The following is a 27,099-nucleotide window of genomic DNA, read 5'->3' on the forward strand; positions in this document are numbered from 1 at the left end:
ATGGTACTGCGCATTATTCATGTAGAGGCGGGTGTTAAAGCTTTAACAGCACCTCTGGAATGGCTGGAGATCAATGCGTTATGCCCTGCAGCAGCGACAACTCGACCAGTAGCATGTGATGTGGGCTGCCGTTTAATTTCATTTCACGCTCAGGATCTGAGTGCTACCTCTCACACTAGAGAGAGAGAGAGAGTGAGAGTGAGAGTGTGAGAGAGAGACAGAGAGAGAGAGAGAGAGAGAGAGAGAGAGAGAGAGAGAGAGAGAGAGAGAGAGAGAGAGAGAGAGAGAGAGAGAGAGAGAGAGAGAGATGATAACCACAGATGATGGAATGGCTGTTGAAAATAAGGAGATGAATGTGAGAAGGCTGAGAGTGGATGAAGAGAGAGAGAAAGATAAGAGAAAGGGATGGAAAAGGACTTGTTTACATTGGGCATACAATAAGAGTAAATGAAGGTTATGAAATTCAAACTACAGACCTTTTTTTCATGTTTTATAATGAGGTACAAAAATAAACTTGCAGTAACAAACATACCACTTTAAGAATGTTTAGATACTTTTACTAAAAAACAAGAAAAAATACTGAGGATTTTTTGTAGCGCAAATGAGGGAGTGAGATTCTCCATAAATTATTAATATCAGACACACAAGACCCTGGAAGAGCTCAAATATAATTTCTTGCATTAATAGTCCTGCGCTGTTTGTTCTAATGTATTCTCCTCAACACGCTCAGAGCGTGATTCGAACTGTAGTCTCCAGCGAGGAGGCTAAAGACCGCAGCCACTATCAGTCGCTTGAGTGCCTCTTGAGATCAGGGGAGTGAGGTTTACACGCACTTACTCTTATTGGTCTACAGCAGTTACACTACAGGTTTGATATATCAATAATATAAAAATCTAGTTATATTCTAATATTTCCAGTATTGTTTACTGTGAACATTAAGTAAGTTCTGTAGGTTTTCAAGCAAACGAAATGCCATGTTTTAGTTTATACTACTTGCATTTATTGCAAAGTGACATTTTACATACTTACAAACTCCACACGATCAAAAATTACAGTATCAACTTAGTGCCTTAAAGTCAACAATATGATATATTAATAAAATAAAGCCAATTAGCCCATTGCGAGGTAACTAGAGATTACACCAGCTCCGGTGTGGATCCAGACTCTTACAAAGATTTCAGATGACCCAACACCTGTGAAGAGATGACGCTAACCCCTGCCAGGACTTCAGATAACAACTCTGAATTTGAACCGGAATTCTTCAGCTGAGTTGAACCTCATACTGTTTCCGGAAACAGTCTCCAACAGGAAAGAACTCCCAGCAGCGTTCCTGGAACATCTTCCACACGTATGATTCCTGTTGTGTTAAAGAGTGTAGCAGTCAGAGTATTTTAAAACATTAAAATGTTTTCTATTATTAGTTGTATTTTGATCAAATAAATGCAGACTTGATGAGAATAAGAGACTTCTTTCAAAAACTATTTGGAAAATCTCACAGACCCCAAACTCATTTTTCAGTGGTTTCCCATAATACTTTATTATTAAGTACACATTTTCACTCTGAAACTATCCATCTATCTTTTTTCAATAAAGATTCATGTCATTTGTGAATACAAGTTGTACCTGTCCAGTATGTTCTGTAACATCCTTATTTATGAGGTACATCAGAAAGAACCTAAAGGGCAAACAGAACACAAAACAAATGTTATCCACTTTCAGCAAATAAAAATAGAAACAAGACTCATATTTTAACAGATTAAACTTTGTTGGCATTGTTTATTTAACTTTAGGTTAATGTTTTTTTTTGGATACAGTGCTTTGGAAATACAATGGTATTCTTTAGAAAACCTTGAAGTACAGTACCATGTAAATACAGGTATATGAATATGTTAATCATTCATTATTATCATGTTTCATTGCCATTGTGGTACCACCACAGTACCTTTTTGTCACATGACATGCTCTCTTGTCCTGACCAGATGCACAATATACTTATTTTCCACCAGAATACTAATCTCACAACAGCCTATAAAATTGTGACTGAAAAACATGACAGAAATTAGGCAAAAGTGACCTCTGACCTTTTCTCAGTTCTCTAGTACTCACAGATAGTTGGCCAGGTTGTGTTCTTGCAGCGTGTGCGACTCGAAACCATGGGGCATCGTGTCAAAGTACTCGCTCCCAATGCCACAGATAAAACACTTAGTCTGCAGCAAAAAACAGACTTAATGGCATGCGACATTCACTGTTTAATTATAGATGATCAATTAGCATTTAACTAACGTCTAATCCAAAGACCATCTGGCAGAGATAATGACATATTTACTAACAGAGAAATAAAATATTAACTCACAAGTGCAATGTAGCTCTGATTTATAACTAAGGAAATGTTTGGGTTTCGATAAATTAATTCAGTGTGTTAATTGGAACACAAGATGACAGGCAAAATAAATTCGATTCAGGATGTAGCGTGGTGATAAAATAGTCAAATCTGAAGTTGAATGAAAACTTACCTCCATGTCCTCTTTAACCTGCTCCTGCTGGTCTCTCAACTCGCCAAATGCATCAATGATAAGACCTTTCAAACGATATGACAACAGAGCAATTCACCAGTCAAAAACACAATTAAGATGCCAAATGTCAAACATTTGGATCATGAGTATTATTTGACCCCACACATCAGACACACTTCTAGCATCACACAGTCCTCAGATCTCTTCCCATAAACCCCTCTCAGCATGTGAGTGTGAGATCTTTTAATGAAGCTCTCCAGCGCTGCTCTGCGTGACTCAAGTTAGGGGACAAACTAAATAATAAAAAAAAAGCTTTGGCTTATTTTCCTTTTTGAAATTCGGTGCACATTTCAGTTTTTTGCCCTTTCACTAAAATGACTCTCACAATCTCTCTATCACTCACCCTGAATGATGGCAAGGAGGATGACGATGACGAAGAAGAAGAAGGTGATGTCGAAGATTACACGATAGAACTCAAACTCGTCACCGGCCGGGTCTTCGATTTCATCTCCAATCCCTCCTCCGGCTCGCACGCCAACGTACATGTGGAACATGTAACACTAAGCACACATAAAGATTATTATTTATTTTTTACTTTATTCATGCACCAAAACAGTAATACATTTGTTTTATATAACCATTTTCCACCACTTCTCTGATTTAAACAAGGTGTGTGTGTGTGTGTGTGTGTGTGTGTGTGTGTGTGTGTGTGTATGTGTGTGTATATGTGTGCATTTTATTGCATGACATAAGTATTTGATCACCTACCAACCAGTAAGAATTCCGGCTCTCACAGACCTGTTAGTTTTTCTTTAAGAAGCCCTCCTGTTCTCCACTCATTACCTGTATTAACTGCACCTGTTTGAACTCGTTACCTGTATAAAAGACACCTGTCCACACACTCAATCAAACAGACTCCAACCTCTCCACAATGGCCAAGACCAGAGAGCTGTGTAAGGACATCAGGGATAAAATTGTAGACCTGCACAAGGCTAGGATGGGCTACAGGACAATAGGCAAGCAGCTTGGTGAGAAGGCAACAACTGTTGGCGCAATTATTAGAAAATGGAAGAAGTTCAAGATGACGGTCAATCTCCCTCGGTCTGGGGCACCATGCAAGATCTCACCTCGTGGGGCATCAATGATCATGAGGAAGGTGAGGGATCAGCCCAGAACTACACGGCAGGACCTGGTCAATGACCTGAAGAGAGCTGGGACCACAGTCTCAAAGAAAACCATCAGTAACACACTACGCCGTCATGGATTAAAATCCTGCAGCGCACGCAAGGTCCCCCTGCTCAAGCCAGCGCATGTCCAGGCCCGTCTGAAGTTTGCCAATGACCATCTGGATGATCCAGAGGAGGAATGGGAGAAGGTCATGAGGTCTGATGAGACAAAAATAGAGCTTGTTGGTCTAAACTCCACTCGCTGTGTTTGGAGGAAGAAGGATGAGTACAACCCCAAGAACACCATCCCAACCGTGAAGCATGGAGGTGGAAACATCATTCTTTGGGGATGCTTTTCTGCAAAGGGGACAGGACGACTGCACCGTATTGAGGGGAGGATGGATGGGGCCATGTATCGCGAGATCTTGGCCAACAACCTCCTTCCCTCAGTAAGAGCATTGAAGATGGTTCGTGGCTGGGTCTTCCAGCATGACAACGACCCGAAACACACAGCCAGAGCAACTAAGGAGTGGCTCCGTAAGAAGCATCTCAAGGTCCTGGAGTGGCCCAGCCAGTCTCCAGACCTGAACCCAATAGAAAATCTTTGGAGGGAGTTGAAAGTCCGTATTGCCCAGCGACAGCCCCGAAACCTGAAGGATCTGGAGAAGGTCTGTATGGAGGAGTGGGCCAAAATCCCTGCTGCAGTGTGTGCAAACCTGGTCAAGAACTACAGGAAACGTATGATCTCTGTAATTGCAAACAAAGGTTTCTGTACCAAATATTAAGGTCTGCTTTTCTGATGTATCAAATACTTATGTCATGCAAAGAAATGCAAATTACTTACTTAAAAATCATACAATGTGATTTTCTGGATTTTTGTTTTAGATTCCGTCACTCACAGTTGAAGAGTACCTATGATAAAAATTACAGACTTCTACATGCTTTGTAAGTGGGAAAACCTGCAAAATCGGCAGTGTATCAAATACTTGTTCTCCCCACTGTATGTATGTATGTATATATATATATATATATATATATATATATATATAACCTATATGTATTATGTCAACGGATTCTGCTATGATTGGCTAACATTTTCACATGTGCTGAATACTGAATAGGAACTATTTTTTATTAATTAAGGATGCATTAAATTAAGATTTTAATTAAGTGATCAAAATTCCTGAGAAAAATATAAAATGTATCATGGTTTCCACAAAACAATTAAACAGAAAAACTGTTTTCAACATTGATAGTAAGAAATTATTCTTCAGCACCAAATTAGCATACTAGAATGATTTCTGAAGAATCATGTGATACTGAAGACTGGAGTATGATGCTGAAAATTCAGCTTTGCCATCACAGGAATGAATTACATTTTAAAACAGAAAAACTTTGTTTTAAATTGCTATATTATTTCACAGTACTACTGATATTACTGTTCCCTTTCAAATGGGAACTCGCACTGTGGCTGAACAAGACACTATGGCTTTACATTTGTAACCAGAGATGTTTTTTTTTTTTGTCAAATAAATGAAGTCTTGGTGAGCATAAGAGACTTCTTGCAAAAACATAAAAATGTCTAACCAACCCCAAACATTTGCACGGTAGTTGATATTAATGTTTTTGACATCAAACTCATGACTATTTCTAAACCTAAGAGATAAATAGACAGAGAGGCAACTCACTGTGAGCATATCATCACATTTCATGTCCACTGGTTCACCGTCCTCGCTCTTGTTGTAAAACTTGCGGAAGAAGTTAAAGGCAACCACGGTGTAGAGATACACGACCACGGCCAACAGTCCCACTGTCAAAACCAGCTGAAAAACAGACAACAGCCTTTCATCTCATCTTCGCTGAAATACAGTGACCCAAAAAAGTGGACCGCGTCACACTTAAAAATGCACGAATCTTACTGCATTAGATGACAACAAGAAAATAAGAAACCACCTGGCAGTGATTTTAACCTGAAGGCACAATAAGATGGCAAGATGACTATTGCACAATGGTGGCACAATAAAAGTTTGAGGTCAGTATGATTTTTTTCAATTAATAAAATTAAAACTTTTTTTCAGCAATTAAAGTGATCAAAAGTGACAGTAAAGGCATTTATAATCTACAAAAAATATATATTTCAAATAAATGCTGTTCTTTTGAACATTATATTCAATTATACAAGGAATCCTGAAAAATAAATCACTGTTTCCACAAAAATATAAAGCAGCACAACTGTTTTCAACATTGATGAAAATAAGAAATGTTTCTAGAGCATCAAATCAGCTTTTTAGAATGATTTCTGTAGGATCATGTGACACTGAAAACTGAAAATTCAGCTTTGGCATAACAGGAATAAATTACATTTTAAAATATATTAAAATAGTTAACAGTTATTTAAAACCAGTATATAAACATACAATATAAAAAATAAAAATAAAACATGGCCAGTTAGGTCTAGTATATTTTTTTATTTGTTACAAACTATAATGACATTCATATTTTTTTAATTATGACTTGAGGGTCTAAACACATTTTGGGGCTACTGTACATTCACTCACTCACTCACTCACACACTCTCTCTCTCTCTCTCTCTCTCTCTCTCTCTCTCTCTCTCTCTCTCTCTCTCTCGCTCACACACACACACACACACACACACACAAATGTAATACCTGTTTGCCATTATGTGTAACAGACGATAGTATGGTGCGCAGTGTTTTGAAGCCCATGGCAATGTCTAGCAGGTGCGCAGCAAAGAAAAAATTGTTATAATGACCCAGAACTGACACAAACATATACCAGGCCAGGTAAAGGAAGGACTGAAAGAAAGCAAAACACAATTTCATGTTAGATTTCACTCACTGATTGCCAATTCCTTCTGTTATAACACTTTGAGTGTTCAAAGAGTCAAGAATCTTACATTGTCAGTGAAAACAACTCCCAGCTTCCAAATCTGGTATTTCAAATCAACGGTGTTTAATCTGAAACTGTGAAAACATGAGAATGATTAATTTGATTTATTTTAAGCCTATCGCATTGAACACTGCTGCCATCAACTGGCACAAAGTGACGGCAGTACATCCTTTTTTCATTGCCAGTCTGAAGATGAACTAATTGGGCGATTTCCCTGAATAGAAGCTGGTTTGGTTGGTGAAATTATTATACTAAATGAAAGCAGAGGGATGTAACTCACAGGGCAGTGATAGCACCCTTTTGTATGGGTCTCTTCCTCTCATGAGCCTCTGAGCTGAAGTCCAGAGCAGCTTTATCCAAACCTAGAAGCTCACTGACGCGTGCTGATCCATACAGCTCTCCATATTTCGCCATCACCTGCAGCACGGAAAGCAATAACAGAATGAATCAAAAACAGAAAAACAGTTTGAACCTGCAGCTCAAATAACACAGCTTACTGTACCACATCAAGGGATTGGATCATTATTACTGGTGCTGAACCCAAGTATTATATTTGGCACGTAATTCATCCAACACGGTTCATGCTGCAGACACGAATGATATCTCAAACCATGAGTCTTATTGTGGAGAGGTCTGCTGTTGCTTTTCTAAGCCACTGGCCTTACGATTTCCACATGGCAGATGATAAAAAAGAAAGCATCCCATAGAATGACACTGAAAGAGGGAATTAAGCCTGAATATCATAGAGAAGGGTGGGCCAGTAAATAATCACCTAGAAACCACTCGGAACACCCTAACAACTGCAGAGCAATGGCCCCACAACACCCTACCACCATGACAGTGAGGTGACGTCATTTTTTTTCTTTCAGAAAACATAGAAATCTCTTAAAATACCACAGGCACAAATGTAAGAATTAAAAGAAAATCTAGTTATTATTAAAAATCTAGTTATTATTATAATTACTGTCACAAATGTTAGTCACAGATGAGTCACAGATGTTAGAGCTTTGAGATAATTTCATACTATGATGTTTTTAAATGGTTTTGAAAGTACATTTTAGAACTGACATGTCAGTTTTAGACATTCAAGTTTTTAGAGTTGATGTAATTTTTTCCAGAAAATTAAAAAATCTGTTAAAATACCATGAGAAAAATGTAACATATTAGTAGCTTTTTTTTAAATGCTTCAGAAAAAAAACATTACTGGTGTGCATCTTGAGACAAAACAATGGCACAGACATATTTTAAGATATGTCAGTGTAAGTTGCTTTCAGTTAAAACAGCTCAAACATGCATTTTAGTCTGGGACTAGCTTAAGCCTTGTCTGTGAAACCAGGGGTATGTCACAATGTTAGAGCTGTGAGATACTTTCTATGATGTTCTTAAATGTTTTTGAAAGTAACTTTTAGAAAACATATTTCATTTGTTCATCTTACCTTCCTTTTTACAAATTTATCCCAATAATTGCTTGGGTATGATCTGAAAAACAGCAAAGAAAACCGAAAATATTCCTGAAGAGGTGCAACATTTGTACTGTGTAGTAGTGATAATTCGTCAATCAATGTTAAATTTTGAAATTCATATAGAAGGTCAGCCATTGTTTTATTGCTTATAATGTGAGCCTTTATAAGGCAGTTATGCAACTCTTACGGTGTATTGATGACCATTCTGTCCCACTGGCCTTTAATGTCATCTTCAGAAGGTTGCTCAGTGATGTAGAGTCCGTCAAACTCCAGTTTACGAGCCAGCTCCTTCTCTCGCTTAAAAATTACTAAAGGAACCTGTCAGGGGTCAAATTATGAAAAAAGGTAGTTTTATTCACCTGAGACCATATACAAAAATCTGAGATTTTTAAACATGGAAATGAATAAACACATTTTTGTATTTGAAATAACAAAAACAAAGGAAGAATTATAATCCGAAATGAATATTAAATCATTCTGATTCAGATTTCTAGGTCACTAATCTTTGTACAGACGGTCAGATGTTCTTGCTTCCACTGAAGCACAAATTCTGCTGGAGAACATGATGATCAGGTTCATGCAGCTCAAGTGCAAAATATTTTTTACAAAAATGAAAAAATATTTTCAATACTGGTTTTAGACTTGTGAACCCACTGTACATCTGAGAACTTTAACAAAAGCCAGAAGAGAGACATTTATTTACTATATCAAAGACATACGTTTAGTTTCACCATAAGAAATATAGTGGGTTACTTGCGCAGACCTTCAGACAGTAGTATCCGATGATACAGCAGAGTGAGATGAGTGTGTGCAAGACAGCCAGGATGCGAAGAATAATTTTCATGTAGCCACTGTTCTCTTCTAGTTCTAAATAACATTTCTGTGACCCCTTGGGTCTGTCGTCACAAAGAGCGATCTCCATATTTTCATCATCACCAATGGTCGCTGAAACCTGAATAAAAATTTTATTTATATCATTGTTTTTGGTCAAATTTAGGTGTCAAAAACATGTCTGGAAATAAGCTGGTTTGAACTGTTCTAGCTGGTCTCCCAACCAGGGCAGGCTGGTATTCAGTTATTTGAGTGGCCTAAAAACATAAAAACAAGCCGCCTGTCCAACAATATTAAAGCTGATGTTTTAGCAGGGAAATCAATACTCGCCTTGTAGAACAGAAGAATAAAATTGATGGCAAAAGTGAGGAACAGAGCCAACAATCTCATGTTGTAGAAATTTCTTGCAAAACAGTTCTGCAGAGAAAAGACATTAGCTACTACAGGTCATCACTTCAAATATGGGTGTTCAGATCCATATGGCTAAACATCTGTTAGTACAATATGCTTGTATTGTGCAGCTGGAAAACAACAGAGACAGAGAATACATACCAGCAGTTTGGTCTTCTGAGAGCAGATCATAATCCAAACAGCTGATACCTGGATTTCACTTTTGTCTGGTTTTGAAGAGCTGAGCTTTCTAACTCTTCTTTTAGACTTCTTTTCGCCTTTATTTTTATCCTCATCACTGCAAAATTAAATGCAATATCTTAGGCTTGTTTCACTTTGCACTCACAAGCGGCACACAATTATTTAGATGGCAATATTAACAGGTAACTGCAATTCAATGCCTGCGTAAGCAGTGTAAAAGTTTTTGTGCAGAACCTATTTTTGCAGAGGCAGAGTGCATTATATTCACCTATTTGCATCTACAGTACAGTATGTGCTTTCTTAAACTATATCTTGCAATATATAGTGTTTAAAAATAAATAAATAATAAATTCAAATAATGAGGTGACCTACTCACACACTATGGTTGAGTATTGTCACTGTCATGTCTAGTTTCTGTCTTGTTTAATTTTAAGTCTTTGTTTAATACACTGATCGGTCTCCGCAGCGCAGCTTCAAGTCGAACACACATCTTGTCACCATTTTCCCGAGTTCTAGTCATTCATTCATTGTTATAAGTCCACACTTGTTCCCTGTTCTGTTGATTACTTTCCTTGTGTATTTAAGCCCCAAATTTTTCTCTATTCTTCATCTTGTGTTAATGTTACATTGAATGTGTAGTATTCTTGCTCTCTATTTATGAAATACATTGTTTATTATGTTCATTCTCCATGACAAGTAGCCTAAGCAATTTCCAGATTTGATTCAGGTTCACAAGCTCACCAACTTGATTTGATTCATTTGGCTACATTTAATTTATAATATCAAATTTGTTTAAACACTACCGTTCAAAAGATTGGGGTCTGTAAGATCTCTTATGCTTACTAAGACTGCATTTATTTGATCAAAAATACACTAAAAATAGTAGTATTTTGAAATATTATTTGTTCCTGCAAAGCTGAATTTTCAGCATCATTACTCCAGTTTTCAGTGCCACATGATTATCGATGTTGAAAACAATTGTGCTGCTTAATATTTTATGGAAACCATGATACATTGTTTTTTAGAATTCTTTGATGAATTGAAAGTTCAAAAGAACTGTTTATTTAAAATAGAAATTCTTTCAACAACAACAAAAAAATCTTACTGACCCCAATATTTTAAAAAAAGTAGTGTACAGTATATAAAAGACATTTTCACTCTGCTATTGCAGTAAATTTTACAAATTATATAGGTTCTATAGAGCAGTGTTTCAAACTGATTCAAAAATGCTCATGATGAGACTCAGGTCATGGACACGGTGCATGTTTTTGATCCAAAAAGTCTTCTCCAATTAATATATTATATTTAAGCAAATGTCAAAACTGTTTTCAGAGTTTTATCTTTCCCCAATCTGAAGCACTTACAAAGCTTTCTCAGTCTCTGAGTCCTCCTCCTCTTGCACCTCATGAAAATCCTCACAGATTTCACCCTGTTAACAAAGCAGACATACAGTAAATGACCATAAATGGAAACAGGACACAGACTAAAGGGACTCAAATGATCACTGTTTGGACATAAATGCTCAAAGTGGACACAACATTTGCTTACTGAAAACACATATCCACACAAATGTCAAAATATTTGTACAAAAATGTTCAAAGAGGACACAAATGTCAATTTAGTGAACACCATAGTCCAACGTCCACTTTAGTGGCAAACGTTTTTTTTCAAAATTAACTTAATGTATAGAAACTAGTACCATGAGTAGAAGAAATACAATCAAATTCAACATGTTTGACAGTAAGCTGACACTGGTATACTCTAGACTACTGACCTGACATTTGGAGGTGTTTAGAAATTCATCCAGACTGGAATGTTGGTCTCCACTCGACAATGTGTACTTTCCTCCCTCCTTCTTCAGACACAAGCCGAAAATATCTGTGAGGAGCTGGGGGTCCCTGGACACTGCAGACAGATCTAGACTCATGCCTCTAAGATTACCACGAGACGAAAACGCACGTGTATGGCACGCGTTATTCTCTCTGACCGCTCCTTCTCTGACCCCTATGGCCTCAACCATGGTAGGATCCCGAAGGTCACCTAAAAGGTCGGCCAGGTTCATCTCTTTAGCCACATCAATAATCCATCCGCTCAAGAAGATGTGGTAAAGCAGATAAAGACAGAACCAAACCAGACCTAAAAAGGCATGAGTGATAAACAGCAGAATGTTTTGAAAGAAAGAGAAGATCGCTGAGATAATATTCCTAATGGTTATCCCCTTTATGTGTTTTCTGATGTTCCTTATGGAGAAACATCTTGAGTCTTCTACAAGGTTTTCATTCGTCTCTACCTTGTCTTTCTCCTCATTGTCATCCATTGCTTTCAGTTCCTCTCCACTCTCTGAACCAGATATTTGTGCAGCAAGCTGCATTTCAAAGATTGTATCTTCACAAAAGTTGACAAACAGCTCCATCTTTTCCTTTTCTCCGCCCTTATTCACAACATCGAAGATGAACTGCCGTTTGCTCTCCTTAACCTGAATATTGAGAACATGCAATTACAAAGATTTGTATAAGAAACACATAAGTAGACTACAAAAGCACATTAGCAAATTAATGTTTAATACCTGTGGTTTCTCCCACTGAGTGCGGCTGGACTCACTAATCTCAAAGTAGACTCTTTCGATCCGCTTCCCACTGCCCAGGATTTCGATCCTTCCCAGGTGAGGATGGAAATACTTAAGAACGCTGTCCGCCAACTCCAGAAAATTCTGCAAGCGGGCATCATTGGGCATGTGCTCGGACAGATTGGTCAGAAGAACCGCCATGTTGAAGCCGATCTCTTTGGCTGGTTCGTGAAAACGTGTCACAAAGTGCGGGTAATCCAGCAAATCGCTTTTTGCCGTTTCTGCGCAGGATAACAGAAATTCGGTCTCTGATTTAGAGTAGCGCTTGAACCCTTCCATGGCTCTGTGGAAGTCCTTCTTGGAAATGAGTCCTCTGCCATCTGGGTCGTATTCGCGAAAGGCTTCAGATGATGTAAGGTCTTTGAGTTTGAGGAACATATCAAAGAATTTGAGGATCATCTCCACATTGCTGGACGATTCTACCAACATGTCTACCATCTGTTTGCCAATGGTCCCATTCACCACGTTTCCTATAAACACAAAGGAGCATTCAATGTGCCAAAAATGTCAGTAGGACACTTAGGGCTCTTTCAAACTACAGGTTCATTTGGTTGGGGGAAAAAGTGGGTTTTCAAAGTCATGTGGTTCATATGGACGGTGATACGGTTTCACAGTTGGTATAAACAAGTGCAAGTGCTGCTCTGTAAAAATTTCAACCCAGACTCATTGGGAAAATGTGGCAGACTCAACTGCAAAATTATATTATGTTGCTTTTTGCATGTTTCGCAACACTTGTGATTACCCAAAGCGAAAACAAATAAAATGTCCTGTGAGTGGTGGTAAAAATGCATTTAGTTTTATCTGAAACACATGAACATGAATCTGTTTTATGTTGGTTTTTTGTTCATATTACAAATGTAAATCAAAAACACTGCATAGTCCTCACATTAATTAAATATAGCCTACATTGATTCATAATAAAGCTGCAAAAGTTTTTCAGTCAAGAGATTTTCTCTTTATCTTTTGTTGTTTGACAGACAGTAGCAGGTACACCTGTATAAGGCTGATGTCACTTTAAAATACCTAATGCATGTATCCTATTTCTCCGAATCCGATTTCTTTCCTAACTGTTTACTTTCACTTAAGACATAACTAACTGTGTTTACTAGCCTGGCTAACGTCAGACCACTTTCTCTTTGAGACGTGGTCTGGGAACTACATGTTCATTTTCTCGTATTTGAGGCGTGGTTTACGAATGCCCAGAGCCGTTTATTGGGCGCTACAAATGTCTATCAAATGCACCTGTACGTAGCTCATAGCCAATCGTTTCAATTATACCAGATGACGTATGTAGAGCGACAGATATTCAACGAAGACGACGATGGGTCAGAGATTTATGTGTACACCAGAGTCCTGCACGGGTCCGATTTTGTAAATCCGCACCCGCCCGTACCCGCAGTGCTTAAAACAGCACCAGACCAGTTTTCCGACAGCATCACTAATTGAAATCTTCACCCGACCCGCTTAAAATAGAACCGACACCCGACCCGCACCCGAAATAAAATCAGTTTATCACAAACAATCACATTATAGACACACTTACAAAAATGTTTATTGCCAGGTCATACAGAAGTTATTACACGACAATTAACACAAGGACAACTTCAGCCGAAGCTGTCAAAAGGCCGGTACATGAAGAACATGGCTAACGTTACCACAAAACTGAGTAGCCTATAACAGACGCGGCTACAACACTATATCTGCCACGCAATTTCGTCTAGCCTACATCTGACAATTCTGGGTTCAAACACGCCCTGCACACCACACATACTTAACAGTGTTAAATATGAAAAATACTGTTCGATAGAACTGCTTTGTTACCACAGTTTCTGCGTGCTTCCTCAGGGATGAAGTTCCACATTTGCGGCTATCCAACACGAAAATGTTTGCAGCAAAGCCTTTTTGATGACGTATTGTCGACAAATTTACAATCTCCACTAACTATTCTTTTCTTCAACTCCTCAGCATCCATCTCGACAACTGCAAGCAGATCGCGCGCGCGCAGTTATGATGAATTTTTAAAAGTGAAAGTAGCCTAGGTAACGTTATAGATCCTGGGAGGGTGTGGTAAATAATAAACTGATGTGGATTTTAAATTATTTTATCAACTTGAAATACAGGCATATTTTTGTAGATGTGTTCCTAAAAATATGCATATATTTTTACGTCTGTCATGTTGGAGCCATAGATATAAACAAACTGCTTCGGTGTGTCGCATAGATGTCGTCATCGTCTTGCTGCTCCCTCCCCGTTCTGTGATTGGTTCCCTAGCTGAGGGGAAAATCTGGTCCATGGTATCCAGACTGCCTAGCAGTGTGAATAAAACCGCGCTGCGCTCAAGGCAGCATAGGGAAACCCAGGCTATGTGTTTACATGAATACTCGCCAATAAGGTTTTACAAAAATGTAGGGAGAGGCACGATTTTTATATGAGCCAATGTTTGATGGCAAATCCAACATAACAAAAAAGGGCCAAACAATCCAACCAAATGTGAAAGCAAGCTTAGTACATTAATATTATTATACTAAAATGTATTGGATAATCAACAATGTCAAACTTATGACAAGCAGAAGAGGAAGTGCATGGAAAAGCATTGAGAAGACCTTCAACATTTCTCCTACCTTCAAGCATGGAAAGCAGCATTACCACCATGTCTTTTTGTAAGTCCATCAAAGCCTTCAGCAGCTCTATTTGGCTGGAATCCTGCAGACATAAAACAATATTTTTTTTATCTTTAGTTTTGTAAATTTGTACTTTGCAATAAAAAATGTGAACATTTAAAGTAATTTGTCTATGGTCTAGACTCTAACCTGAGAAAGCTTCATCTGCATATGGGCGAACACATGGAGGAAGCCAACAACAGCATCCCACAGACGACTGTGGGCCAAACTCTGCTGATTACCTGTACACGGACCCTAAAATAGATAATTAAAAGATTAATTAAATGAGTTGCTTCACAATATTGAAACATCTGAGGGTGGTGGGGTGAACGAAGGAAGACACGGGCATAGTGTGAGGCATTTATTTGAAATGGAATATTAAAAAGGAAGGAATAATGTCAAATCTTATAACACACAGTTATCAAAAGATTTTTCAGTATCTCTGCATTTTGACCAAGCAGATTTACAGTTTTTCACACAAGCCCCATATCTTCTGAACCATTTGCTTGTGTGCATTTACCTGAATGTATTCAGTGAGCGTGTTGAACACCTGCTTGGCCACGCTGATGGCTTTGGAGAAGTTGTGCTGACCACGCTCATCAATCACATCCTTCCCTGAATAATACCAGTAGAAATCGCTGATGGACTCCTGCAGATAGGAGGCTATCAATCATTCTCAGTATCAGACAAATGAAATGGAGGTGGCCTGTCAGCGGCAAATGGTTTATGGAAACATTATTTGGCTACAAGCTCTGTCTCACTGTTTTGGGCCCTTCTTTATTCCGTGCTGAAACAGCAGCAGCAAACAAGCATTTTTCTTCATGTATATTACAGACAGGTGAAATGAAAAATGTAAGAAACTAGTGTTTGGGGTTGAGTCATGGGCTTGCCTGGACCCTAAGCAGATAATCCACAGTGAAGATGATGATGTTGACCGTTGTATTGTTTCCAGTTTGAGTCCTCAGGTAATTCTGGAAATCTGTAGGGGAAATTTCAGTCAGAAAATTGCTTATTGGAAATTGCTTATTTTCAGTTCAAAAGTAGAACAGAACATTGATGCTGTATAAGATTAATATGTGCAAATTAGGGCTGTCAGATTTTAGATTAGTACATTAATCAGAATGAATAATCTCATGCTTTATGTGTATTTAACACCATCAATTTCATATTCAGAATGTGCAGATTGTTTTTCCTTTCATAATGTTGTGGATTCAGCTCCTTTTTGCTGAATAACAAAACAACAAGAATTAGCTCATTGCTAGCATGTTTTAGGACGTCGTTAGCATGATTTTTTTCTTGCTAGCATGAATTAGCATGTTCCTAGCATGTCCTAAGCTAGTTGCTAGGCTTTGCTAGTGATAGACACTTGGTGGATGAAGCTTAAATACTCTATAATAGTTATTGTATAAAAGTTTTGACACCCTCAATTAAAGTCTATGGGATTTTTCAGTTTTGATCGTTTGTTTAACGAAGTCTGATCAGTTCAATCCCGAGTCAGAACAGTCTGAAGGTCTGTCCCGAGTTTGATGGTAGTGGATTTAAAGCTCTAGGAGGAGATGCTGTTTAAATTTAGTCTCAGAAGGAGAAGGATATTAGAAAGATATACAGTACTTAAACATAACAATCCAACGATCCAATCAAGTCCCGCACCATTTTTTCTTGTTCAAGAAGCTGTTTCACTCAGATACACATCATAATAGGAAAAAAAAAGACCATAGCAACTTCTGTTTCATTCCAATTTTAAAATCCATATGATTTAAAAGCTCTTACATGTTTGAAATTAGTTTTTAAAGACTAATTTTAATTTGAATAAAAAGCATTATCCTTTAGAAATTATTCTAATAGGCCGATTTGTTCAACATTAGCTGAATAAAATTATTTCCTTTCAAAAGAAACTGAACACAACTTTTCAGCAGTAATGTAATTCTTATACTGCCATTGCTCAAGGCAAATTGTGATATGCTGGACCATTGTTTACACTCTTCAGGGAAATTAATCTGCAAAATGGCTTATTCACATTCTGACTTTGGCAACCAAAGGTACAAAAGTACCTTGCACTATAAATAAATAAAAAAGAGAAGTTTGTTCTAACCAGTATTATGCCCTTCACAAAGAAGCTGCAGGAATCTGAAAAGATCACAAGTCAGCTGTTCATCTGCCATTACTCTGTCGCCTGAGAAAGAGAGAGGAGGTGAAAGCAAAATGCAATACAGGCAAATCAATGTCAATAAAAACAAAATTCTGCCTTTTCTGACAGATGCATTCCTAAAAGAAGCACTTTGTTGTGGATGTCAGTGATGTACCTGAATTGTCCTCAGCACCCACTCCTAAACCCTCCGCTTTGATCTGCCTCTCAAACGCGTTCAAATCCAGCACGCTGTGACACGCGGAGTCATAACACCAACATCAAACACACAATGCTCTTATTTTATTTATAATACAAATTAACACAAAGACTCAACAGACACTTCCAATTACAGCAATTGAACAGATTGTAAGGAATGAAAGTTATGTAAAAGGATGTTCCTCTCTCTTGAGAGGAATGAGTGAACAAAGCACTTCTCCACTTTTAGGTGGTTTGAGCAACTGCTTTCTGTCAGGGAAATGTCTCACAATGCATTAAGCAAAAAGCAGCCGAACCTGCAAGACTGCATTAGGCCGGCCAGACTGTGAAAGAAGCCAACATCTCTCTTCTGTCGCAGGTAATCCAGCATTTTCTAGAAAGAATTTAACAACAGAGAGAATGAACATGAATTTGTTTTATAAAAGTTGGTTTTGGTGTTAAATGTCAAAACTTTGAGGTTTTAGGTTATCGTCCAATCATCTGTAATCCAGCCTGACATTTTCAAACCTACCTGCTGGACAGACGTGTTTCCTCCATTCAGGATTGCAATGCCCAGCTTTAATGTGGCTGCTACCATAGGCCCCATATCACCTGGTTCAAATATCACATCCAACTTAACAGCGCTGACAATAATAAAAGTCACAGCCAGCTGGCTTTAAGATATGAATGGTGACCTGTATCTTAGACCAGGGGTTTTCAATCTTTTTGATGCCAAGGAGCCCATAAATATGATGCGAGGAACCCTTTTTCTAACATTTTATGGATGTGAGAGCAAATACATTTATATTGTCATAAAATATTTCTATTTCAAATAAATGCTCTTTTTAACATCAAACAATCCTGAGAAAACTGTTTTCAAATTGATAAGAAATGTTTCTTGAGTACCAAATCAGCACAGAATGATTAGAATGATTTCTGAAGGATCACGTAACTTTACAGTTTAAAATTGTTTTCTATTATAATATATTTTATTCCTGAGATGGTAATGATATTTTAAAATATTACTGTTGAAATAAAAAAAATAAAAAAATCCAGCCTTAGTGAGCATGAGATACTTCTTTCATAAACATCTCATTGACCCTAACCGTTTGAACGGTGGTTAGTTATAGAGTATATTTTCATGTATATAAGAACCATTTATATGGTGATGATTCAAAAACAATTCACTTTATTTTTGTCATTATAATAGACTTTTAATATTTAAAATATTACATTATTACAATAATATTTTATTTGCTTGCTAACAAGCAGATTTCAAATATTACTGTAAAAATAGGGTTATTAACAGAATAAAATATCTCATGGCCAGTTTTAGGAAGCAGAATAAAATGAAATGCAATAGATGTAAGAATTACTGTACTGTTTTGAAAAAATTATAATATCCAAACATGGTGACTTTGAAAACTCTAAGATTTTTTTTTCTTCTTTTTTCTATGGACCCGCTTGTGGCCCTCTGGGGCTCCCCAGACCACAGTTTGAAAACCCCTGCCTTAGACAGGAAGATGATGAAGGAACAGGCTGCATTTTGACTGATACCTCTGCTGGCGCTGAGGTTCTGTAAGACCATCTCAGCAGCTCCGCGTTCATGAAGTCGGGCCTGCTGATACAGCAGCCTCTGCTTTTCCATCTCTTTTTCCTAAGACAAATAATTAGTTACTCAATCAATTCACTAAGAAATAAAACATACCAATTGTTTCTCAGTCTATTATTTCTGAAGTCAATCATTGACAGCATAATTAATTAACCCGAGTACTGTACAGTACATAACTATGTCAGCATCCTCTGCTTTTCCAATTTCAGCTCTTTCTTCTAAAATTTAATCGATACCAACTCAGACCCTATTTATTTCCATTGCTTACCTCAAATGATTTCAGGCCATCTTCATCCTGGTCTTCCTCAATTTGGCAACTCTGGAAAGAGTTACAGTTCAACTTGAATGCATCATGTTTTGTGGCAAAAATGAAAAACTTTACTCAGAAAGTCCTAGCAGTGCTTCTTACCTTGGACATGATGTCAGCATAGCACATGTACAGGTCATCCTCCTCAAGTTTACTGTACATACACACAACAAGAGTGAACCAGATGAGTTAAGATTTGTGCCCTTTATTGTTTTCAGGCATGAGCCAATGCAAAGACCAAAATCATCATTAGATATGTCTTTCACATATCAAGCAATGTCAGAACGCAATGAGAAATAACAGAATTGGGTATAAATATATACTTTTTAGTACAAAGCAAAATATATTGATAGAAAACAGTTCTAATTAAAAATGCACCGTTTCAACCAATATTTGTGTGTTCTGCATAACATTTGTCCTGCTTTGTAAACTTAGCAACAGCCGGATATCTTGTGTGCCTTTTATGAGACATGTTGGTTAGGTTGCTTACTTGCTTTTAATGTAGAACATCTTCCAGAGGTGAAATACTTGCTAATGTCTAAAATGGTTTTGGTTTGCCTTGATACACACTACAATTATCACACATATACAACATGCACATATACAAACGCATACAAACCTCCTCTCTGTCAAGGCACTTTGACTGAAGAGATTGATAAGCTGATGGAGTGGATCAATGATGTTTCTCTGCTCTGCTCCCTCCTTTAGGATCTCCACATAAGCTGCTTTCTGCTGGGTATAAAAAGCTTAGGGTAATATATATCTGTATATAGTCTGTCATCACACAGTTCGAAGGGAAAGATAACTGGAAAAGGATATTATGATTGAAAAGATCAAGGGTACAAGGTGCAGAGGAAGACTGCCATTGAGATGGATCAATATAATCACAACGATGACAGGATGACTGGAGGATCACATCAGACTAGCACCAAGACTCGAATACGAGTTGATGGGACATACAGTGCATCCGGAAAGTATTCACAGCGTTTCACTTTTTCCACTTTTTTTGTTGTTACAACTTTTAATGACTTCTGCAGTCTCAAAATTATTCAAACCCCTGAATAGAATCCCTCACAACAGTACAAATCTGCAAAACAGGTGTTGTCTTCAAGCACACCTGAATATGTCCCATCAACTCGGATTCGATTCTTGGTGATATATAGTATATCATATACATATCTTGGTATATATATATATATATATATGAATATAATTAATGTAATGTAATGTAACTAATGTGATTTATATATTAAAAAGAACATAAATGGAAATGGTCACAAATGTGTAGAAAAATTACATTCATATTATGATAATAATACATAATTATGATAATAATACACGATATTAAGCTGCTAATCCCCACTCCTACCTCTAAACCTACCATAACCATTTCTTAAAAAATATATGTATAGTTATAAAGAAAAACATACCTACATGTCAACTAGCTCAAATTACAATATTAGTAGACTGTCTGCTTAATATCTGCTAACACTATTGTCATGCTCCCCCAACAGACATTCTACTGACTATAAGTAACTTTGCAAGTACATCTAAACTAAACCTGAACCTTAACACCTAACTACCCTAACAGTCTACTAATACTCTGCTGAGAGTTAGCTGACATTTAGTTGCAAAGTTACTTATAGTTAGTAGAATGTCTAAAGTGGACCATCCAAATAAAGTATAACCAAAATCTTTTGTAAAATTACAAATGTATTTACTGCTTCAAAACTGTGTTTTTATTGTGTGGTTTTTTTTAAGTGTGCTATATAAGGATTAAAACATTGTCAGATTCAATGAGCTCATAAACTCACATTGTGGTAGTTTCAATGTGTTAGCAACATGTTTTTAAAGCACACAATCTCGGTTTAAGTGTGCCGACATCTAATTTATGTTGCAACACAACATGTGAAAGTCTCTATAAGTAATATTAATTGTACTCATAAATTGAAAACTGCAATTCTAAAAACCCATTACAAAATTCCCAAGGTAACCTGTGGTGAATTAGCCTTCTGTATTGGCGAACACATGAACATCATGACTCAACATCTCAACTGGGAAACACAGCCAATCAGAAGCACACTCACAGCCAAATCCTCAATTAGTCTGTCCTCAGGTGAATCATGTTCTGCCTTCAGCCAAACTCTCTCATAACCCTGAAGGAAAAGGTTCACTGCTCTGTGCCTGCAGAAAGAGACAAATCTCACGTTAAAAGCAAGTCATTCAAATTGTTTTCAGCCCATTGAAACATAAGGAAGATGACAAAATGTCCTCTTTATCTAGGTTAGTTCAATAACATAGTATTTCTGCAGTTTTTCAGCTTTTATTACTTGGGTAATTCATAATGCAATATAAAGAGTAAATGGACTTGTCATAACTCTTTTTGCAGCATACCTGGGGAGATTGTACAAAGGAACCATTCTCAAACAAGCAACTACAGCCCGTTTCCTCTGCTTAGACAACATCGTATGCCACACTGCCCTCTTTTTCTTCTGAGGGCGCTCCACCTTACAGAAAACACAACTTTATGTAAATCAATGACTAGAACAGAACCACACAATTAGACACACAAAATAATTAGTCAGAGTTCTCCACTGAACTTCACTGTTTCACGTTTGAATGTATTTGTGGCACAACCTTAAAAGAATAATTCACCCAAAAATGACATTTGATAGTCCACAGCAATTCTGATATGGTGATACACAACATGCTGGCTTTGCCATTGTGCCGTCAATCATCATTCACAATCAATTGCAGCTATTTATTCCCAGTCTAACCTGATCCAGGTGGAAAAGAACACAAGCGATGCTTAAGATCCTCTCAACACTGAGGGGATCCACTAAGTTTTCACACAGATCCTGGCAAAAAAAGAAACATTAAACCAAGTGAGGTGAGGAGACTTAAATTATAATTTCGTCACAGGACGTTATCAGCACTTTCACAGGTTGCCTGTTGGTTCACCTGTTGCAGGTTGCTTCGAATGAATGCCCGGACCTCATCCTCTGTGTCCCTCTAGAAACAGACGAATGCTTCAGATGTCAAGAAAAAAGTCAGAGTGATTTTGTAAACATTGTCATTATTGATCAGTATGAATAGGCGTACCTGAGAGAAACGGCTTTTGGCATGGGTGACTAGGTCCTGAACACCATGGCAACATCCATTCAAGGCAACCGAGAGGAGTTTTTTTGGGGCGGCCACAATGAGAGAGGTGTGTGTGGAGTAATGATCACCCTTCCTCTTCACCTTTCTCCTCTCCTGGTTGCACACCCCTCCCTAATGGACAATCATTCAATTTAGATTCATTCAATATTATTGAACCAGCATATTTGGGTTGAATAATGACTTGGACGTTTATTAAAGTCCCTGTTGGGCCTCTAGATTAACAGGGCAAAGATACATTTATTTTCAAAGAATTGAGTAAGAAATGAGGACAAATCAAACTTGGTCAGAGGTGAGAAGAACTAGAGAGGAAAATATGTTACATGGTCATTTACAGAGTTAAATGAAGGGAAAAACTGCATCTGTTCACAACAAATAATCCAGTTTTAGTGAAATGAAAAGAGACCTTATCCATCCTGCTTTTGCTGCTGTTCACCAGGAATGTCATATTGTTGATTTCATTTTGAACAACAAAATTCTGTTCTTCCCATTTGAAATTCTATAGGGGAAAAGGGGTTTGAAAACAAAGAACAAAGAATGTAATAAATGTATGAAATGTACAAAAGTATCAACAAATGAAAATTTTAAAACTATATTCATTTCATATTGTACAATTTTATAGACTGATGATATTAAGGGGACATGCTCAATTTCTGGGTGTACTTTAAAGGGGTATTATCATTTATTTATTTTTCCTTGAGGACAACCAAGATAAACAAGAAATTATCATTTCTTTCTTTTTTTATTCAATTTCATTTGAATTGAAATTTAGTGTTCAAATAGGCATCATTGACATGTAAATGTGAGTGACCATGTTTTATGCAACGGCCATCTTCTGATGGCAGAATTCAGAACAGGACATTTTTAGGGAGCCCTTCAAGTAAAGGGAATTAATAAAACGTGGCCAAAAATTAATAAATCATGGGAACAAATTCTTAATTCGTGGTCACCATGATATCAAATTTTTTGCATGTCATGCACGGAGCAATGTGCACAATGTGCACAATGTGCAATGTGTCCATTTTTAAAGACATTTTTCAGGACATGAACCTAAACTCTTTTGCTTATATACTGTAAAAGAAAATGTGATGGTTTCATGATATGACCCCTTTAAAGGGATGGTTCGGTGCAATTTTAACCTAGGGTCCTTTGCGCCATGACCTCGAGCCAAACACCCCCCCCCCAGAAGCTTTTTTCCCTTGGTCGAACATTATTAAAGTTAGAGCTTATTTAGAGATATCAGCCGAATGGCTTAGTGCAGGCGCTAATGGATCCAAGGTTGTATCTCGTAAATTATCCCACTAATAATGCCTGGAATGGTACCAAACTTCTACAGTAGTACAAATAGGTTCTGTACTCATAAAATGAGACATTGGAAAGTTTGTAAGTACATCAGGAATTTATTTAAATAACACTTGCCTGATGGCTTATGCTACCGCTAACCCGGACGTCGAGGTCACTTCCGTGATTTGGGAAAAGCCCTGGCAGAAAGTGATGCATAAGGATGTAGTGTAACGACGCCCAGTTCCAGGAATGCACTAATATTTTAGTACCAGTTTGCAACAATTATTAGTTAACAATTAATAAGTTGTCAATTATTAAAAAAATTATTCGTCGTTACACTACATCACTACTAATGCAACGCTTTCTGCCAGGACTTTTACGGGCTTTTCCCAAATAACGGAAGTGACCTCGACGTCCGAGTTAGCGGTAGCTTGAGCCATCAGGCAAGTGTTATTTAAATAAACTCCTGATGTACTTACAAACTTTCCAATGCCTCGTTTTATGAGTACAGAACATATTTGTACTACTGTAGAAGTTTGGTACCATTCTGGGCATTATTAGTGGGGTACTTTACGAGATACAACCTTGGATCCATTAGCGCCTGCACTAAGCCATTTGGCTGATATCTCTAAATAAGCTCTAACTTTAATAATGTTCGACCAAGGGAAAAAAGCTTCTGGGAGTTTGGCTCGAGGTCATGGTTCAAAGGACAATGGGTTGAAATTACTCCGAACCATTCCTTTAAGAGGAAAATATTAAATATTAAATATCATAAACATGGCTGAGAGCAGCTTACATGAGATTTAGCCCAAAAAATGAAGACTTCAGCTACGAGGGAGAAAAGCTTCTCAGCATCTGGGTCCACCTCTCTAAGCCAACTCATTCTGATGAATACCAAACATTAAGCAGATTAACCAATAACCAAGAGTGATTTTCAATAATTGATAATAAATTACACATTACACTCTTTCTCACCTGTGAAGGTCTATAAATGGAATGAGTAAAGGGTAAAAAGCATAGATATCTTGGACCAACACGGTAAACCTTTCCTGGATGTCTAACTCCTGTTCCGAGACATCGCCACGCCCCTCTGTCTTCAAATGCTCCTCCTCCAGCAGCACAGACTCCGCCCTCTTCCTTAACTTGTCCATCAGAGGCAGAAAGTGGCTCTTCAAGAGGCGTGGTTCTGCCTTGCTGATGATAGGCTGGCCAAACACTAAAAGAAATGCTCTGTTATTGAATTTGACATTTATATTTGTACTTGTGTCAACTTTCCAATGTAATTTGGACTTCGTCTTAAAGTTTACATGACTTGTCCTGCACTTGTTTTTGTTTCTTCTAAAATAATGTCACATTAAAATCTCAGATGATCATAATCTAGTAATTCACTTCTCTAGCGAGACCAGCTCACCTGCGAGGCGTTTCATCCAAGCACTGTCTGCGGTCCCCAGGTGGGCGTGGATGATGGAGAGGATGTGACCCAGCAGGGCATTAGCGTGCTGGGGTGTGACAGAGGAACAGTGGCCCTCCTGGGATGCCTGGTTACCAGCCTCCCCCCATCTAGAGACATAGCTACACAGCAGTGGAAGCGTCACCTCCGTAACCCTTGTTAAAAGGGCACGGCGGGCAGCGGACCCCGTCCCTGCGAGCTCTTCGATCTCTGAGAAAGCCTCCTGCAAATTGGGGAGGAGCCTATAGGCTCTCTCAGCTAGAAAGACCACACCAACATCCATGAGGAAAAACTGAATGCGGCAGCATAAGCATAATGTGTTCTATTGAACTTTTCTTGCCTTTTTACCTTCACTCTCTTCATTACTCATGGTGTCGGAGAGGGAATGAAGGTCACTCAGCTCCAAGAAACACACAGGAAAGGCTGCAGATAATGCAGCCAGACACTCCCCAAAGACTGACCTCTGCCTATCAAAACAAAGATAAAGGCTGATTGACAGATAAATCACAAACCTAGACATGAGCTAATAACTATGGAGCGCACAAGTTTCAAAAGGACAAACCGAACATTAATAAAGCATTCATAATATATAATCAGAATAAAATGATAAGAGCCAAATACTCAAAGTAACACAATGTCCTAAAGAAAATACATTTGTTAAAGGGTTAGGACAACCAAAACATTTTTTTCTTCACTATTATTATTATTTTTTATCATTAAAATATTTATTCACCAATGACACATTCAATTGTGTCAAAAGTGACAGTAAAGACATTTACAATTTTTCAAAAGATTTATATTTCCAATACATGCTATTATTTTGAACTTTCTATTAAATCAAAATATTCCGAAAAAAAAAAGTACCATGATTTCCACAAAAATATTAAGCAGCACAACTGTTTTCAACATTGAAACTAATAAGAAATGTTACTTAATCAAATCAGCATATTAGAATGATTTCTGGAGGATCATGTGACAGTGAAAACTGGAGTAATGATGCCGAAAATTCAGCTTTGACATCACAGGAATACATTAAATTTTTAAATATATTAACAAAGAAAAGTTATTTTAAATTATAATCATATTTCAAAATATTACAGTTTTTACTGTATTTTTAATGAAATAATTTCAGGCTTGATAAGCATAAGAGACTTCTTTCAAAAACATTAAACCATCTCACAGACCCCAAACTTTACGTTTACTAAATTACTGTTCAAAAGTTTGAGGTCTGTAAGATGCTTTAATGTTTTTGAAAGAGTTTTTTTAATGTTTTTATTAAGCCTGGAACTATTTAATTAAAAATACAATAAAAAGAGAAATATTGTGAAATATTATTACAATTTAAAATAACTGTTTTCTATTTCAATATATTTTAAAATATAATTTATTCCTGTGATGGCAGAGCGGGATTTGAAGATAAAGGGGCTTTCCTTGCCCAAAGCTATCATCCATTTTTGATGATTATTATTATTTTATTTTTTTGGTGACCAAACATGAATAAAGACAAAAAATATGCATTATCTTAAACATTTCCTTTTGTGATCAAATGAGAAAATTACAGCATATGGGTTTGGAATGAGGGAAATCAAATATTGACAGAATTTTCCATTTTGAGTGAAACAATACTTGATAGAGGGTTACCTCTCAATAAAGGTACAACTGCAGGTGCCAAGAACGTAGAGACTGCTGAGAATCCTGTAACAACAGGAGTGCACTTCCTCCACTGAAAGAAAAAATAAATCAGAGATTTAAAAACAAATATTTTCTTCAAGTGTTTTATCCAAGCACTCCAAGTTCAATATATATAAAAAAGCCTGATAATCTACAATGTATCCTAACTGTATGTGTGCTTCATTCATAATTCTGAAATTCTTTCTAGTGAAATGGTAATCAGTTCATACAGAGCAGAAATGTAGAGTATGAATGATTCAACACATGATGCTGCTGTTCTAAAAAACGTGCTGCACAGCGGCTCTGATCGCAGCGAAGACTGCTGCAGTCCCAAAATTGTTTATAGAAGTAATATAAGAGAAAATTCCCAGGTCACACAGAGAAAGTGTAGGAATACCAAATGCTTCTTGCGAAACAGTGAATGTTTTCACACAGCCAGTTCCTTTAGATCTTTAGATGGTGGAAAATAGTACAAAACATTACTGAATGTACCCATAAGAGGGGTCAAACACGGGGCCAAATATATTATACTG

At 37.4% G+C, this 27,099-nt stretch overlaps 1 protein-coding gene across 1 annotated transcript in view; it reads right to left on the minus strand.

The window, feature by feature from the left end:
• Window positions 1-981: 981 nt before the first annotated feature.
• The window catches only part of ryr2b (ryanodine receptor 2b (cardiac)), a 61,253-nt gene continuing 35,135 nt past the window's right edge, over window positions 982-27,099 (minus strand). The window contains exons 64-103 of the mRNA XM_084392668.1: window positions 26,537-26,618; window positions 25,244-25,362; window positions 24,857-25,153; window positions 24,421-24,661; window positions 24,242-24,329; window positions 22,568-22,660; window positions 22,105-22,275; window positions 21,964-22,014; window positions 21,780-21,860; window positions 21,397-21,509; window positions 21,090-21,186; window positions 19,622-19,731; window positions 19,105-19,156; window positions 18,964-19,014; window positions 18,641-18,740; window positions 17,616-17,695; window positions 17,401-17,477; window positions 17,064-17,137; window positions 16,853-16,933; window positions 15,651-15,739; window positions 15,281-15,409; window positions 14,911-15,015; window positions 14,722-14,803; window positions 12,041-12,570; window positions 11,249-11,950; window positions 10,839-10,903; window positions 9,436-9,571; window positions 9,214-9,300; window positions 8,816-9,004; window positions 8,240-8,370; window positions 8,026-8,068; window positions 6,870-7,006; window positions 6,597-6,663; window positions 6,349-6,495; window positions 5,368-5,502; window positions 2,917-3,073; window positions 2,514-2,578; window positions 2,107-2,207; window positions 1,624-1,675; window positions 982-1,357 (exon numbers count right to left, since the gene is read on the minus strand). Of these exons, the coding sequence (XP_084248794.1) occupies window positions 1,262-1,357; window positions 1,624-1,675; window positions 2,107-2,207; window positions 2,514-2,578; window positions 2,917-3,073; window positions 5,368-5,502; window positions 6,349-6,495; window positions 6,597-6,663; window positions 6,870-7,006; window positions 8,026-8,068; window positions 8,240-8,370; window positions 8,816-9,004; window positions 9,214-9,300; window positions 9,436-9,571; window positions 10,839-10,903; window positions 11,249-11,950; window positions 12,041-12,570; window positions 14,722-14,803; window positions 14,911-15,015; window positions 15,281-15,409; window positions 15,651-15,739; window positions 16,853-16,933; window positions 17,064-17,137; window positions 17,401-17,477; window positions 17,616-17,695; window positions 18,641-18,740; window positions 18,964-19,014; window positions 19,105-19,156; window positions 19,622-19,731; window positions 21,090-21,186; window positions 21,397-21,509; window positions 21,780-21,860; window positions 21,964-22,014; window positions 22,105-22,275; window positions 22,568-22,660; window positions 24,242-24,329; window positions 24,421-24,661; window positions 24,857-25,153; window positions 25,244-25,362; window positions 26,537-26,618 (5,303 nt within the window). The 3' untranslated portion in view covers window positions 982-1,261. The remainder of the gene's footprint in view (window positions 1,358-1,623; window positions 1,676-2,106; window positions 2,208-2,513; window positions 2,579-2,916; window positions 3,074-5,367; window positions 5,503-6,348; window positions 6,496-6,596; window positions 6,664-6,869; window positions 7,007-8,025; window positions 8,069-8,239; window positions 8,371-8,815; window positions 9,005-9,213; window positions 9,301-9,435; window positions 9,572-10,838; window positions 10,904-11,248; window positions 11,951-12,040; window positions 12,571-14,721; window positions 14,804-14,910; window positions 15,016-15,280; window positions 15,410-15,650; window positions 15,740-16,852; window positions 16,934-17,063; window positions 17,138-17,400; window positions 17,478-17,615; window positions 17,696-18,640; window positions 18,741-18,963; window positions 19,015-19,104; window positions 19,157-19,621; window positions 19,732-21,089; window positions 21,187-21,396; window positions 21,510-21,779; window positions 21,861-21,963; window positions 22,015-22,104; window positions 22,276-22,567; window positions 22,661-24,241; window positions 24,330-24,420; window positions 24,662-24,856; window positions 25,154-25,243; window positions 25,363-26,536; window positions 26,619-27,099) is intronic.

This window comes from Rutilus rutilus (assembly GCF_951802725.1).
Source record: "Rutilus rutilus genome assembly, chromosome: 21".
Lineage (NCBI taxonomy): Eukaryota > Metazoa > Chordata > Actinopteri > Cypriniformes > Leuciscidae > Rutilus > Rutilus rutilus.